Source organism: Brachycentrus maculatus, unplaced genomic scaffold (assembly GCF_059751285.1).
Source record: "Brachycentrus maculatus isolate JH-2025_06_01 unplaced genomic scaffold, ASM5975128v1 h1tg000111l, whole genome shotgun sequence".
Lineage (NCBI taxonomy): Eukaryota > Metazoa > Arthropoda > Insecta > Trichoptera > Brachycentridae > Brachycentrus > Brachycentrus maculatus.
In genome coordinates, this window is record NW_028280864.1 from 94609 (window position 1) to 110163 (window position 15555).

At 34.3% G+C, this 15555-nt stretch overlaps 2 protein-coding genes across 2 annotated transcripts; both read left to right on the forward strand.

The window, feature by feature from the left end:
- The first annotated feature begins 6 nt into the window (after positions 1 to 6).
- LOC148310017 (calreticulin-like) lies at positions 7 to 4567 on the forward strand. Its single transcript, XM_088259154.1, has 7 exons — positions 7 to 138; positions 293 to 397; positions 514 to 947; positions 2204 to 2413; positions 2674 to 2886; positions 3310 to 3450; positions 4047 to 4567. The coding sequence occupies exons 1-7, from the start codon at positions 51 to 53 to the stop codon at positions 4071 to 4073; spliced, it is 1218 nt and encodes a 405-aa protein (XP_088115280.1). The 5' UTR covers positions 7 to 50; the 3' UTR covers positions 4074 to 4567.
- A 4462-nt stretch (positions 4568 to 9029) lies between these two features.
- Positions 9030 to 15090, forward strand: LOC148310018 (ruvB-like helicase 1). The gene is made up of 9 exons (XM_088259152.1): positions 9030 to 9141; positions 9258 to 9419; positions 9648 to 9954; positions 10545 to 10747; positions 11849 to 12017; positions 13002 to 13093; positions 13180 to 13286; positions 13524 to 13626; positions 13872 to 15090. The coding sequence occupies exons 2-9, from the start codon at positions 9279 to 9281 to the stop codon at positions 14121 to 14123; spliced, it is 1374 nt and encodes a 457-aa protein (XP_088115278.1). The 5' UTR covers positions 9030 to 9141; positions 9258 to 9278; the 3' UTR covers positions 14124 to 15090.
- The last annotated feature ends 465 nt before the right edge of the window (positions 15091 to 15555 follow it).

Sequence of the window (15555 nt, forward strand, 5' to 3'; positions counted from 1 at the left end):
AAAATTATTCGTGGCTTGTCTGTCTTCCGGTGCGGGCGTTGCGTATCAAAATGAATAGTCTAATTTTCTCGTTTGTCACATTACTGGCATTTTGTGCCGTCAATTCTGAAATATATTTCGAAGAAAATTTCTTGGATGGTAAGTTGAATAAGTTTATTTTTGTGCTCTCAAAATATTAGGTTTTTTATTATTATTATTTTAAATATTTTACTTGTATAAACCGGCAAACGCCTCCCATTGATCGATATTACTTTCGCCGGGAAATATTATTTACGTCTTTATTTGTCTTCAGATTCGTGGGAAGATAATTGGGTATATAGCGAACACCCCGGCAAAGAGTTTGGAAAATTCGTTTTGACCGCTGGTAAATTCTACAATGACGAGGAATCCGATAAAGGTAAGCTTTTACATTTTGAGTATCTGAATTTGCGTAAAATAATTATATTGAAAGCTTGCGCATCGTCATATAGATGTTTTCATATTAGATTCTCTCACGTCTTGTGCGGTTGACAGGTTTGAAGACTTCTCAAGATGCGCGCTTTTATGCCCTATCCCGTAAGTTCGACTCGTTCTCCAACGAGGGCAAAACCCTGGTGGTTCAGTTCTCCGTGAAGCACGAGCAGGACATCGACTGCGGAGGCGGCTACGTGAAGGTGTTCAACCACAAACTAGACCAGAAGGACATGCACGGAGAGTCCCCCTACGAGATCATGTTCGGGCCGGACATCTGCGGGCCGGGCACCAAAAAGGTGCACGTCATCTTCAGCTACAAAGGAAAGAACCTGCTCATCAACAAGGACATCCGCTGCAAGGACGATGTCTACACACATCTGTACACTCTTATCGTGAAGCCAGATAATAGCTATGAAGTGCTCATCGACAACGAAAAGGTGGAATCTGGAACTCTGGAAGCCGATTGGGATTTCCTCGCTCCTAAGAAAATCAAGGTAGGACTCATTCTCATTATAACCATCTTTTTCAATTGTGTATTCATTTATCTTATTTTAATGTATTGAGGAAACATAACAAAAAATAGCCATCTAACTCAATTTTCAAGTTTCTGAAGATTTTTTTCAATGCAATTTCCCCACTTCATTTCATCCATTAGGTTATTTCACATAGTTATGACGCCAGCAATGTTTCACTACAATACTGTTCTGTACATTGGACTATGATAATGAATTATAAAACATCTTTTTTTAAATTATTGCAAAAACATCGAAGTCGAATTCGGTTATTACGAACACGGATGTAGCAAGATCTTGGATATGATTAGGAAATGTGTGTTAACTAGATTAACTAGATTGAAGCTGCCGAGATCGGATTAAGTTTATGACAATAGTTAAGATTCTAAGTACCTAATTAGTGTTTTTGCCGACAACATTGAAAAAGTATCCCGGATATGGTTGAAATCGCGTGTTATACATTCTAAGCTTTGTGAAGTCAGTAGGTTCCTACCGGTGATGGCGACTCAGCACCCTTTACAATAAACAATTTTTTTAGTTTATGAATGTCGTGCCTGTTTCGGGGATTTTTACAATAGTTCCATATTTTATATGATTTATGCTTACTATGGAGAATGCATAATAAACATTATGAGGTGAGTTATGTTAGATGAATTCTAGAGTTAAAAACAAACCATCAAATTATAAACATGGATACCAATAAAAGAAAATGTCCCTCAATTAGTGAAAAGGTGGAAAATATTTGCGAAATAGAACATGGCGTGAAAAATGGTGTGTAAAAAGCATTCACAGTGTCGACATTGCATTTAAAAAGAACATCAGGGACCCGAAAAAATTGGGAACTGTGATCGTGTGAATTTGATTTACTTTAATGGTTTCGTACATAAAGATGCGCAGGATATTCCAAATTTTATAAGAAAAGTGGATTGACAGAAAAATATGACATGTGTCATTTAACCGTTGAATTGTGTGAATTTTGTTTTATCTGCGACTTATTGTGTTACGTGACTATTCCAGATACTTTGTGTGATGGGTATTATTATAAAAAAACCTATCCTCGGGTATAACAAGTAATGGTTATAACGAGCAAATTCAGTCGGTTCCATCTTTCTCTTTATAACCGAGTTTGACTGTATATATTTATTTATTTGTATGGTGTTTCTGATAACAACATCGTAAATTTTAAGATCCTCTTGAATTAAATGGTTGATAAGGGACTAATTGAATGTTGTCTTCAGGATCCTGAGGCAAAGAAGCCAGAAGACTGGGACGAGCGTGCCACCATCCCGGACCCAACAGACACGGAGCCCGAGGACTGGGAGAAGCCTGAGCACATCCCCGACCCTGACGCCACCAAGCCCGAGGACTGGGATGACGAGATGGACGGTGAATGGGAGCCGCCCATGATCGACAACCCCGAGTACAAGGGGCAGTGGGCACCCAAACAGGTGAGCCGAACACTTTAAACAATCCTTAATTTTTTTATTTCTACAAATACAGTAATCTCAGGTTAAGTTTGATCAAAACTTGGTACTGTCTTCCCCTAAACCCTTCAAATATGAATAATATCCCCTTAAAAGTGATATCAAAGATATTTTAAATGAAATGTCATAATATGATCATACAAGACTGCTAAAATAACAAACAGTGAATGTCTGAGAAGAATGAGTCTGATGACAATTTAAACTGAGTATGTACGATATTGCAGATTGACAATCCCGCATACAAGGGAGTGTGGGTTCATCCCGAGATTGACAATCCGGAGTACAAACCAGATGACAAGCTGTACCTCAGGAAAGACATCGGCACCCTGGGCCTGGACCTCTGGCAGGTCAAGGCCGGAACAATCTTCGATAACTTCCTTATCACTGACGATGTGGAAACAGCCAAGAAAGTAGGAGACACGATCAAAACTACACAGGTTTGTTAATTTTCCTCTTATCAAGTCTTGACATTTAAATTTTTCATAATAAATTTTTACAAATCTAGGAATTATATTTTTTGGAAAGAATTTCTTGAAAATGTCTAGTCCAATTTTTAAATATACCTTCTACAGATATTTTTTTTCACAAAATTAAATCCCGTTATGTTCATTTCCAAGTTAAATGAACCTTCTTAATTTTATCTTTATTCAAACTTTTTAACATTCCTGAAATGTTTATCAAATTATGTTCTATTAAAACATAGAACAAAACTGGGAGAAGTTAAAAAAGTTCCTAAAGGTAAGGACTGATTTTCGGCCGCAAAACTTGTATCGCTTGCTAATTTTTCACCTATTATAAATTCAATAAATATTAAAGATGTGTTTTTCACCTTATGTTATAAATCAATGTCATTTTCATAGGAAGGAGAGAAAAAAATGAAGGATGAACAAGATGCAGCGGAGAAAGCGGCAGAAAAGGACAGCGGAGACTCTCAGGCATCAGATGATGAAGATCTGGATGATGAAAGTGATGAATTCAACAATTTACCATCATCATCTGATGTAAGTATTTTTTTTAGACTACACTGCCTTCAAATATCCACTACTCATTGTTTTTTTATATTTTCAATGTTTTTCTTACTGTAAATATCAATAACTTTGAATACAGAAATGATAGATTTTTATTGGCAGTAAACCAATGAAACGTGATTCATTAACTAAAAAGTTTATGCCAAAAAAATATGTATGAAAATACTTTATTATTATTGCCTTCCTACCTACCTGACATGAAAAAGTTTAAAAAAATTACCTAGAAATGGATCACAAAACCAAAAATTTTTTTTTTCTTTTTCTTTAAGGTTATTTCATTAAGCTGTTTTGCATTTCCGTGTAATTTCGCATAGTGCAGGGCGTTTGTGCACTACGCGAAATTACACGGAATTTTACCGTCCGCCACGTCAGTTAGCGTTTTAAAATGATGATTGGCTTGTGCTTTTGTCCATCTTTCTTCGGATCGGTGCATGAACACGTTGCGCGTAAATTCGATCACGCTAAACTGTCGTAGTCGCTTTCATTTTTCAAAACTGGACTGCTGGACAGTGAAATTCCAGATAGTGCACAAACGCCCATACTGTATACTCATGAGAGTCTTGTTTCAGGATGTGGAGGATCACGATGAGCTGTAAGTGCGTGGATAGTGTATAGAGAGACTGAAGATTTGAATAGTGGTGAATGGTGTTCCTACCAGCAGGAAGACAAACAGTGATTGGGATATTGACATTTTCCATTTTTTTACGTTTCTCCACAGTGTTGTGCCGTGTAATATATTTTTACTACAAAAGCCGTAGACAAACTTCTCATTTTTATACTCACAGTGATATACAGTCGTAAGTGTGTAATTTTGTACTCTATGCAGTTACATTTTTGTAGCAGGATCTTGTACTTTTATATGGAGCATTATACACCTGCAGTGAACTAGTTTGCTGAGTTAATGGCTACTCTGCATCCGTAATATTTAGTCATAATTTATAAGTTTCAAGTATTCATCTGTATGCAAACTTGTCCTCAATATTTTTACGCAAACAGTTTTGTTACATAACTTAATTGAATTTTTTATGACTGATTTTCCGTACCAAGTTTGCAGTTGTTGAAGTAAAAAAATAAAACATAAAAATAGTCACTGTTTTTCTTATTATTTTGTTAAATCCATAATTAAACTTGAAATTACAGATATCGGAACTCCTCTAGTACCATAAAGTACTTCGTACCAAGTGCATTTCATTATGTCATCGTCGGTGTAATGATAGTTAAAAGTTGTGCATACTACAGGGTCATTCATTTTTCGGTTTTGAAAGAAAAGCTAAATAAAACACACAATACATTTATTATGAAAATTTTATTTCGTTATAAAGTTTGAACTTTGCTATTTAGTGTGAAAAATAATATCATTAAAATGGCACCTCAGGAAGATTCGATCCATGCGATTCTTTTGAGGTCATTTTTAACCACTCTTTCGCACACTTTGGGCGGTTTCTGGGCCATAACTTGAGTATTGCCGAGAAACCGCCCGAAATGTGCAAAAAAGTGGTTAAAAATGACCTTAAAAGAATGGCATGCATCGAATCTTCCTGAGGTGCCATTTGAATGTTATTGTTGGTTGATTGAGCTTGGGGATTATTCGCATAAACACGGTCTTTTGCGTAGCCCCATAGAAAAAATTCAAAAGGTTTGACACCTTCATCATCGCATGATTTTGGTGGCCAATTGACGTCGCCAAAATGTGAAATTACAAGCCCAGGAAACTTTTCACGCAATAAAGCAATAATTGGTCGTGTTGTGTGGCTTGTTGCGCCGTTTTGTTGGAACCACATATCGTCCAAGTCATGATCTTCCATTACCGACCAAAAACATCAGTTATCATTCCACCATATCACTCCGAATTGACTGTAACCGTCTGCCTATTGGCATCTTCAAAAAAATACGGGCCAATGACACCTTTTGACCATAGAGCACACCAAACATCAGTAATGACATTACGACAACCTTACGACATCAGTAACACTTCCACTTTCTTTAAAAATCTTCTCAATTTTACCGATTGTTTGCGTAGTCGATTAAGACGACCATAATCAGCGCGTATAATGCGCAAAAAGTGACTACGTTTGAATCACCACTTTTGTTGTAAGTTTTAATAATTTCAACTCGTTCGTTTGTTGAGCGATGCATTATCGTAAATGGTAAATATTTAACTAATATTATGGCACTTCAGATGACAGCTGAGTTCGACAGGCGTCAAATGCCAGCGCTTTCAACTTGAAACCACGAAATGAATGACCCTGTATTTTTATATGTAAGAGTTCTGACCCTTCTAGTACCCTATGCCCCAGTAGTGTATAGGGTACCAATTGGTTTGACGCAATGTCAACTCGATCGTTATTTATGCTATGGTCAGTCCTGCGCTTAATTTATTTTAATGTATAGGAGTTGAATATTTTTGATGCGTACAGATGACGTGGTGAAGTGTCTCGGGGTGAAGGACATTACTGCTACATATTTGAAAAGGAACATTTCAACAATGGTTAGGGTACTCGGGTATGCTACCTGTATTCTAACAAGCTTGTGTAAGTTAAACATTGCTTATGTTTACGATTGTCTTGAGGATGAATGATAAATTTTTTTATTATTTTAAACTAGACATCAAATTACTGTTACAATAATATTTATGTTAAATATTTTATTTAGCTTAATTTTTTATAAAATTCTACCTGAAGGGTACTTTGATTAAACTAAAATAAAAATATGTGATTAAATTGTGGGGGAAAATTATTGAAATGATTTGGTCAAGAAATGTGTTCTTAGTTTTTTCTTAATAATAACTATAATAATAAATTTGGATAACTTGTATAGCACCATTTTTGTAAAATACTACCTCAAGGGCACTTCACTGTGAATGAATTAACCTTTTAAACGCGTTAACTTTGTTCCTAAGAGACGCTCGTGCGCGGCTGTATTTCGCCGTTTTTTAAATTATTACTTTTATCATGTATTTAGTTATGAAACGATTTATTTTCCTAAACAAAAACGTTCAATGGGATTCATTGTGCCTTTTTGGTACTCTATAATACACGTGTGTCACATTATTCTTGAAATATATCGTAATATAAACAAATTAGATCGTAACATAAATAAATCAAAGCACGCATCGTGTGTCACTCTTACCCACTGGCGATGCGTAGCGTCGAGAGTGAGACAGATATAGGGCATGATTATGGCGCGGACTAATTACCGACCGCAAGAAAAATCAGGGATCTGTTGTTTTATCTATCCTTGTGATGTTACAAATTATTAGTCAGATATTTCAACAGATGTCATAAGGCCGAGGATCGACGTATTATTTTATCCCAAGTTCCACACCATGAAATAATCCCTCCAAGTTGAACTGAGGTTCGAAACTTGGAGCAAAGTGAAAACACAAACGCTTATGTCAGCCGCGTATGGGGCATGTCTTGTAAAAACACATACGCTTATGCGAACCGCGTGGATCCGGTTAAGGAAAAGATGATGGTGGAAATGATTTAGCAAACGAATGTGTTTTTTCTAAAGATCATCTCACTCTCACTTTTTCTAACCACTAGTGGAAGAGCATTCCAAAACATCGTTCCCGCAACAGCAAAGACACGCTCGCTAAATTAATGTGAGCTGGTAATATCACTTCGCCCATTGCAGTTATAGCCGATTGAAGCGTGATACGTCTATCAACCAATTCATCTGGTATATGCAGCTCTTTTAGATACTCTGGAGCCATTTTGATTTGTACATGAGTAGACAGAGTTTATACTCAACCCTTTCAAGGAAGCATAACCAGTGCAGTTTGTGAAGTAGTAGGAGTGATGTGACTGAATTTAGAAATCCCAAAAATCAGTCTCGCTTCTGCATTTAACACCGATTGCAGTCGAGTCATTTTATTGTTTGGCAGACCCGTGTATATACCGTTACAGTAATCGAATCTAGATATTAAAAACGCATTTTATAATTGACGGGTAGTATCAACTGGCAGATTCTTGCGAATACTTTTAATTTGCCTTAGCTGATAAAAACATGGAAGAACAAAAGAGGTGTCGGAAGACCCCAAAAGAGATGGTCTGACGACATTGTTGAGGGGGGTAAGAACTGGCTGCAAGCAGAAATAAACCGGAAGAAATGGAAAGAAGGGGAAGAGGCCTATATCCAGCAGTGGAGGTCAGAGGGCTCATAAAGAAGAAGAAGTGAAAAACATGTACTTGTTGTTTTGCTGATTTAAGTCTCAAGGGAGAGATCAGAATCAAAGAATACGCCCAGAAATTTGTTAGCCGGTGAAGTGGTACTCTGGATTGGGTGGTGTCGTGTTACCAATCAAATTATTTAGGTGTCGCTATCCAGAGATGTTCTAAAAAGTAAAAAGCCATCGGAAATAAGTGTACTAAAATTGTAAATACAAATATGGTAGAAGGTGGAGCAGTGCCATTTTAACAACACTGGAAGCTCTTGACAAAGCAATACATAGCTCTCTACCAGCCCTACACATGTTGTGTGACCCACTCACAGAAATAAAAATAAACAGTCTTAAGGAAAAAGGAGATCGAGTATTTATTTATTTATTTTCAAAACATATTACATACATAAGTCATTTATATAATATTCCCAATGAGTAATTTCTATTTCTCATTTTGGGACATGGGATTAAGGTTAACAATATTGGAACACAAATAATTATTGAAAAAGTTATGAAAAAGATGTTTTTTTTAAATAACCAAAACTAATACATGGCAAAATACAAAACAATAAACAGGCATATAACAATAACATAAGGTAAAAGAAACATGAAAAAATATAAGGTAAGAAGTATGTTTACATGAAAATAAATTAGAAAATATAAATGAGAATACAAAATATAAAACACATAAGGCAAGAAGCATAGTGAGAAAAATAGGGAAGGAAGCATGTTTTAAAGAAACTAGTAAGAAAAACATAAAATGCCTGTTTAAAAGAAACAAATGAGCAAATATGAAGAACATAAGGTAAAAAGCATATTTAAAAGAAACAAATGAGAAAATATAAAGAATGAAAGCATGTTTAAAATAAACAAATGAGAAAATATAAACTGAGAATACAAATAAAAAACAAGAGGTCAAATATAAAAAAAAACACAAGGTAAAAAGCATGTTTAAAAGAAATAAATGAGTAAAACATAAGGTAAGAAGCATATTTCAAATAAACAAATGAGAAAATATAACAAATTTAAAGATACCTAAATAAACAAAGGGATGTACACATAAGAAACTTTTAAGTTGTCATCAATTTGATAAATTGAAGTAGAAAAAATGCACAGTAGCGACGCTAAATGAATTTTTTTTTAATACGTATGAGTAAAACTGAAATCATATTACAAAAAAGATGACTACATGTTTAAAAAATAAGTTTTAATCAATGGATAATGGATTTCAATTTATTTTTTCCCCTCAATTTATTCTCAAGTGGGTACGAACTTTTAGGTAGCCCGGTAGACTGGTGGCATGGTACCTACCGAGAATCGTTTCCATTTCAAAACTAAATGTCTATGGTCGAATTGATGACAGGAGCTGAAAGATCTATATTCAAAATCTATGACAAACAAAACCGAAAACGCTCGTCGCATGTTGTCTGTTATCAATTTTGTTTGTTCGATTTTATTTGTATTCGGTTCGTGCGGATCCTAATAATCGATACGGAGTTAAGGTGATTTTTAATTGTTCGTCATATCTGAAGATATAATCATCTGTAATCAAAGAAAGAATACGGTGCTCTCTTTTTAAGTGCATGTATATTTACTTTTATTATATTTATGATTATAGGGCTAGCAAACAAAAATTAAAATGAAGATCGAAGAAGTTAAAAGCACGGCTAAGACTCAGAGAATTTCAGCTCATAGCCATATAAAAGGACTGGGTTTAGATGAAAATGGAGTTGCTATTCAAATGGCAGCCGGCCTGGTGGGCCAGGAGCTCGCAAGGGAGGTGAGCTGACTTAGAGTTCTTTGAAACAATAAAAACTAATCACATTACATTCATTTTATGTTGGATTGCAGAAAATATCTCTTCCGTCCCGCTTATTTTTAAAACTTCATGTCCTAACCTCAAATACGTGCCCGGTTTTAGCAGTATAATTTCAATATGCATATACATATTTTAATATCTTGTTTCTTATATTCCATATAAATATAATATTTATTTTGATTTTTCCAGGCTGCTGGTATCGTTGTAGATATGATTCGTAGCAAGAAAATGGCGGGACGTGCTCTATTATTTGCAGGCCCACCAGGAACGGGGAAGACAGCCATCGCTCTGGCTACTGCGCAGGAATTGGGAAATAAAGTACCCTTCTGCCCGATGGTGGGCAGCGAAGTTTACAGTTCCGAAATCAAGAAGACCGAAGTGCTGATGGAGAACTTCCGTCGGGCCATTGGCCTTCGCATAAGGGAGACTAAAGAGGTTTACGAAGGAGAAGTTACAGAATTGACTCCCGTTGAGACAGAAAATCCAACAGATGGAGGTATTTTGTGTGGCCATAACTAACTAACTAACCAACCATCACGCCGCTTCCCGCAGGGGTAGGCAGAATGAATCAAACGCCACACCACTCTGTCTTTGCAAACATTCTTCATCTCTTCCACGTTCATTCATCTCCTCATACATATCCGCCGATTATTATGACTCCTAACCTGACCACTTTCAAGTATTTGGCATACCTGATCGTGCCATGTTTTGTTTCTGCTCAAATAAATAGTTTTTTAATTTTCATTAAGTATTTTTGTTTGTTGGTATACATTTAACAAATGAACATATGATATAAATGTCTAGAATGCATCATATTTCAGGAAAAAATAACTGCCTAAGATTTAATCTCTGTTCTTCTTTGTCTGTCAGGTGCTTTATCCACTAAGCTCGACAGATACCTCTACTGTGATGTTAACAAAGAAGCTATCCTCACAGTGACTACCGACAATATCTATCATTGATTATGTGGGACTAATCCTTTGTATTTTTCTTCAAATCCTCACCCTTCCCCATGGATTATCTTTTGAAAATATTGTATGTCCCAAAATAAAATATGTACTAAAGTATATTCTTTTATATTTTAAGGATTTGGAAAAGTCGTTTCACACGTAATAATTGGACTAAAAACTGCAAAAGGAACTAAGCAATTGAAATTAGATCCTACAATTTATGAATCTCTTCAGAAGGAAAAGGTAGAAGTCGGTGATGTTATTTACGTAGAAGCCAATTCTGGTGCAGTAAAAAGACAAGGTCGCTGTGATACATATGCCACTGAATTTGATCTGGAGGTTGGTGCTTATATCTTTATTTAATGAAAATGTAAATATTTATTCCGCAAGTATTATTATTATTTTGTTCTATTCTGTACGCAAAGAACAATATTTAGTTATTTCACAAACACATAATCTGAATTCTGAATATCTAGATTTATATTACATACAAGGTGCTTTGTTATCATTCACTCAGCGTTAACATTTGGGATAATACAAATTCAACATTTGCGTTTCTCATTTAAACCCTAGTTTATATCCTTTTGTTTATAACACAATATGAGCCTGCGTAAATTATTGGTATGGGTACCTGTTTTTACGTAAAGAGTATACTGAATGAATATATTTTATGCTTCATGTTTATAATTCATAATGTTTTATTTTGAAATTTTATTTAATTTCATTTTGTTTAACAAAATTAATTAATGTTTTCACTGTAAAAATGGTAGTCTGCGAGATTTATTTATTTTATTAATTATTCATTATATACATAATTACAATTTACAATAATGTACCTTCCAGGGTTTTCCCGTGCCGAGGGCAGATTTTACAATACTTATTAATAAAACTATATGAAAAGAAAATTATTTATGACATACAATCAAATACGACATGGCCGAATGATGCGATCTATTTCAGATCTATCACCACCTTCATTATCTTTTTATGAATAGCTTATTTAAACTTAATTTCTTTATTTAATGACTATAGATAATGGAAGTAGGTTGTACAACTTTATTGCATAATAATCAAAGTTCTTTTTGTTTGGCATATATTATTTAAGAATATTTTTAATAAAATTTATTTTTTAATAAATAAATATATTTAATAAATTTATTTTTAATTTGAATAAGCTTTTAAAAACAAAACACAACCTTAGATTATAAGCGTTAAATGCATTTGTTATTTTATATTCCAAACAATTGTATAATTTAACATCAAATGTGTAGATTTTTCAAACGACCATCATCCACATTGGATTGAAATACGAGCTTGCTTATTATATATGTAAATCTTTACTGTTATCCCAAATGATCCTGCCAAAATGAAACTTTAAATCATTAGGGATAGCTGAATATATCAAAGCCAATGTTAATTTTTTTTGTATAAATTCTGTAGGCTGAAGAATATGTGCCACTTCCAAAAGGAGATGTCCACAAGAAGAAAGAAGTAGTCCAGGATGTGACACTGCATGACTTGGATTGTGCCAACGCGCGGCCACAGGGAGGACAAGACATCATGTCCATGATGGGACAACTCATGAAACCCAAAAAGACAGAAATCACAGGTGCACCTCTTCCCTTTTTATGCAAAGATTCTTTTTTATGTAACTTTCTTTTGCAGCACTCAGAAACAAAAGAATTTTATATGAATGTTCTGATCAGAGGTCCCAGGTTCGATTCCCAGGAGGGGGAGGCAGATAAATTTAAGTGATTTTTTCAATCTAATATTTATTCGATATTACCCTGGACCTGAACCGGAGGGCTGATCACCTTTCCTCCATGTGTTAACAATCAAGTACACAGATGCAGTTACAGTTCAACAGGGGCTTTACATACAACTGTGTCAGTTATTTTACCTCTAGTTTTTTTTTATTATTTATTTATACTGCCAAATACATAATTAAAAAGAAAAAACTACAGGTAAAATAACTGTGAACAGACTGTAGATTACGATTATTCTTTTAGCTCGATGCTCTTAAAACTACAAATCTAGACTTGAGGATTTTCAATAGATTTATATTATCCACTGACACTTCGTGATGGAATTGCATTTTTAATTTATTATTAGATTAAAACCAATATTTTTAGCTTTTCCACTTTTTTATTTGACCAGCGACCGGGTTTCGTCGTTACCGACATCTGTCTGATGATGTCGGTAACGACGAAACCCGGTCGCTGGTCAAATAAAAAAGTGGAAAAGTTAAAAATATTGGTTTTAATCTAATAATAAATTTTTAAAAAAATTGAGGATTTTCAACTGGAATTTTTGTTTTTTCGGTGCATATCTGATCCAAAAAGGGGCTTACTTAAAAACACAACTCTTAAAATATATTATTCCGTTTATTATAATTTTCTGAATCTTTAAACAAAAAAAAGTGTTCATTTACTTAAGTAATTATTGTATAGTTAAAAGCTCTTAGCTTACTGCAGAAAAAGTGTTCATTTCATCCATTGGGTTTTATTTTGTTTCCCTCAGTTTTCATTCTCCTAAATCAATTTAATTTTTAATAATTTTGTCATTTTGTAGTATCATACTGTTTTTCTTATAGATAAATTGCGTAAAGAAATAAACAAAGTAGTGAACAAATATATCGACCAAGGCATAGCAGAGTTGGTCCCTGGAGTCTTATTCATTGATGAGGTATGTATTTTTTATGGTTTTTGAAATAAATGTGTATTTATGACTTTTTCCTGTATTTGTAATATGACAATGATTGTAATTTATAGGTACATATGCTAGATATTGAAACCTTTACTTATTTACACCGGGCACTGGAATCGGCTATAGCACCTATTGTAATATTTGCAACAAATCGAGGAAGATGTCAAATTAGGTAAGATTTTCTGTACTGTATTATGTATGTACCATAAATCCTCAAGTCTATAGGAACTACGTGTATTTTTTCATCTTGAATTTTTTAAAATTGTTATCTTTGCTATGTTTTTGGTTATACAATATTAATTTTATTAAGTCTTATAAAATAGAACTGCTTATTTGCTTTATTTTTATTTAATTTTATGTTTTCATATTACATATTTAAATAATTTTTAATATGAATCACGCTTTTTAGAGGGACTGATGATATAGTTTCTCCACATGGGATTCCACTGGACTTACTTGATAGGCTTTTGATTATACGAACACTCCCATATAGCAAAAGTGAATTACATCAGGTGAGTTTTTTATGCCGTTCAGTTTCCAGCTTTGAAATTATTATTTATTTATGATTCTACGAGCTATATAAAGCAGACATATCAGTAAATAAAAGGCATGTGCCTATTCTTATTTATATGTACATATGAAACAGCAGCATATTAAAGTAAAATTAAATATTGAAGAAAACTAACAACAACAAAACATATGTGTAAATGCATAATTCATACAGCACAAATTACTCATTTTGCCATGTCATGTCCAGATTTTGAAACTGCGCGCAAATACGGAGGGTGTGGCGGTGGAGGAGGGGGCGCTGACGGCGCTAAGTGAGGTAGGCGCGCGCACAACACTGCGCTACGCTGCGCAGCTACTCACGCCAGCCTCCCTAGCAGCGCGCGTGGAGGGCCGCTCCGCCATCAGCGCACAAGACGTCCGTGAGGCCGCACAGCTTTTCCTCGATGCCAAATCCTCCGCCAAGATACTCTCCAAGGAGAAAGACAAGTTCATGCTCTAAACATTCCTGACATAAATAAATCAGATTACAAAAATTGCAACTCACTATGTTGGTAAACAGATAAGTCGAGAAATAATGATCCAACATAACAATTTAAAACAATTATATTTTGGATGTCTGTAATATGATTTAGTATTATGAGATGAGTCAAGTTGAGACTGCAGCCCGTTCATAAGCGTTTAATTTACATTTTGTTACCAAAATGGCCATAAATGTTTCCCATTTATATTGGGAATTATTTCTATCAAAATATTTCAATTATATTGATACATGCTGTAGTTAAAAAGGCAGATTAATTGCATATTTCATTATAATTTATCAAATAGAAAACAGTGATTTTTATAAAGGTATTTCTAATATCTTCCATTTTTTCTTGTATATTTGTTTTGTAAATAATTTGTGTCGTCATGGAATCGAGTATGTTATAACCAACAGGGCAGCGGTTCCCAAACTTCATGTCATTAACAGTCATGGAATAATTAGAAAATTGTAAGATTTTAAGTTTAAAAAGGTCATAAGCCAGTTCATAGACATCCTGTAGCAACATCTCACATACTCAGTGTCATGATATGTTGTGTAACTGTTTAAATTCGTAAAAAAGCAAGAAAACTTTTCTGGTTGCGCAAACAAAAACTTTAATTCTGTAATTAGAAATCCTTCTGGCAGAATCTGGTGTGAAAGGCTGTCTAATTCTATACCTAAATAAACATTACCATGTTACAGTTATTAAATATGCTGTCTACATTTCACTTATTTTACTAGGTCTTCTTTTCACAGACTTTATTGTTTCGTGCAGTACGTATTTGAGTTTTCTTTAAATGGTACAAAGTATCTTGAGAGTTTTTAACTAAGTAATGTGTTTTAGTAATTAATTATTATTTAATACGTTATTGTGTAAATCTTTTCTCTTCTTATGTTTACGTTGGACATAAATGTACAATAAATGTTCTTTATTTTCAAGCTAAAATGCTTAAAGTTTGTTTATTTTTTATCCTTATAATATACTCGAGGGTTATAGAAGCAAAAGTGCCACAATAATAATTATTTTGCAGGAACCAAAACCAAAAGTTTTTTTCTCTTTTGTACTTTCGAAAAGTTTTTTGTTTTTGTTTTATTAACACAATAAATGCTTGAAGTTAAAATTTCATCAATGAATAATTTCAACTTGAAATTATTCATTATTGAACAAAGGTGAAAATTTAATTTAGCTTCTAATCCCACTGACAGCTATATGCACCAATGTGTCCATTCGTCAGGAGTTGCACTTGGATGGCTTGACTCTGGCCAGTATCTGTACACAACGGATTCTTCGGTTCTTGGGACACGTTGCACGTGGCAATGAGGATAGCCTGGAACGACAGGTTGTCATTGGTGGGCTGGAAGGGAAGAGAGGGAGAGGAAGTTGATCCCCACACGAAGGACTGATCAAATT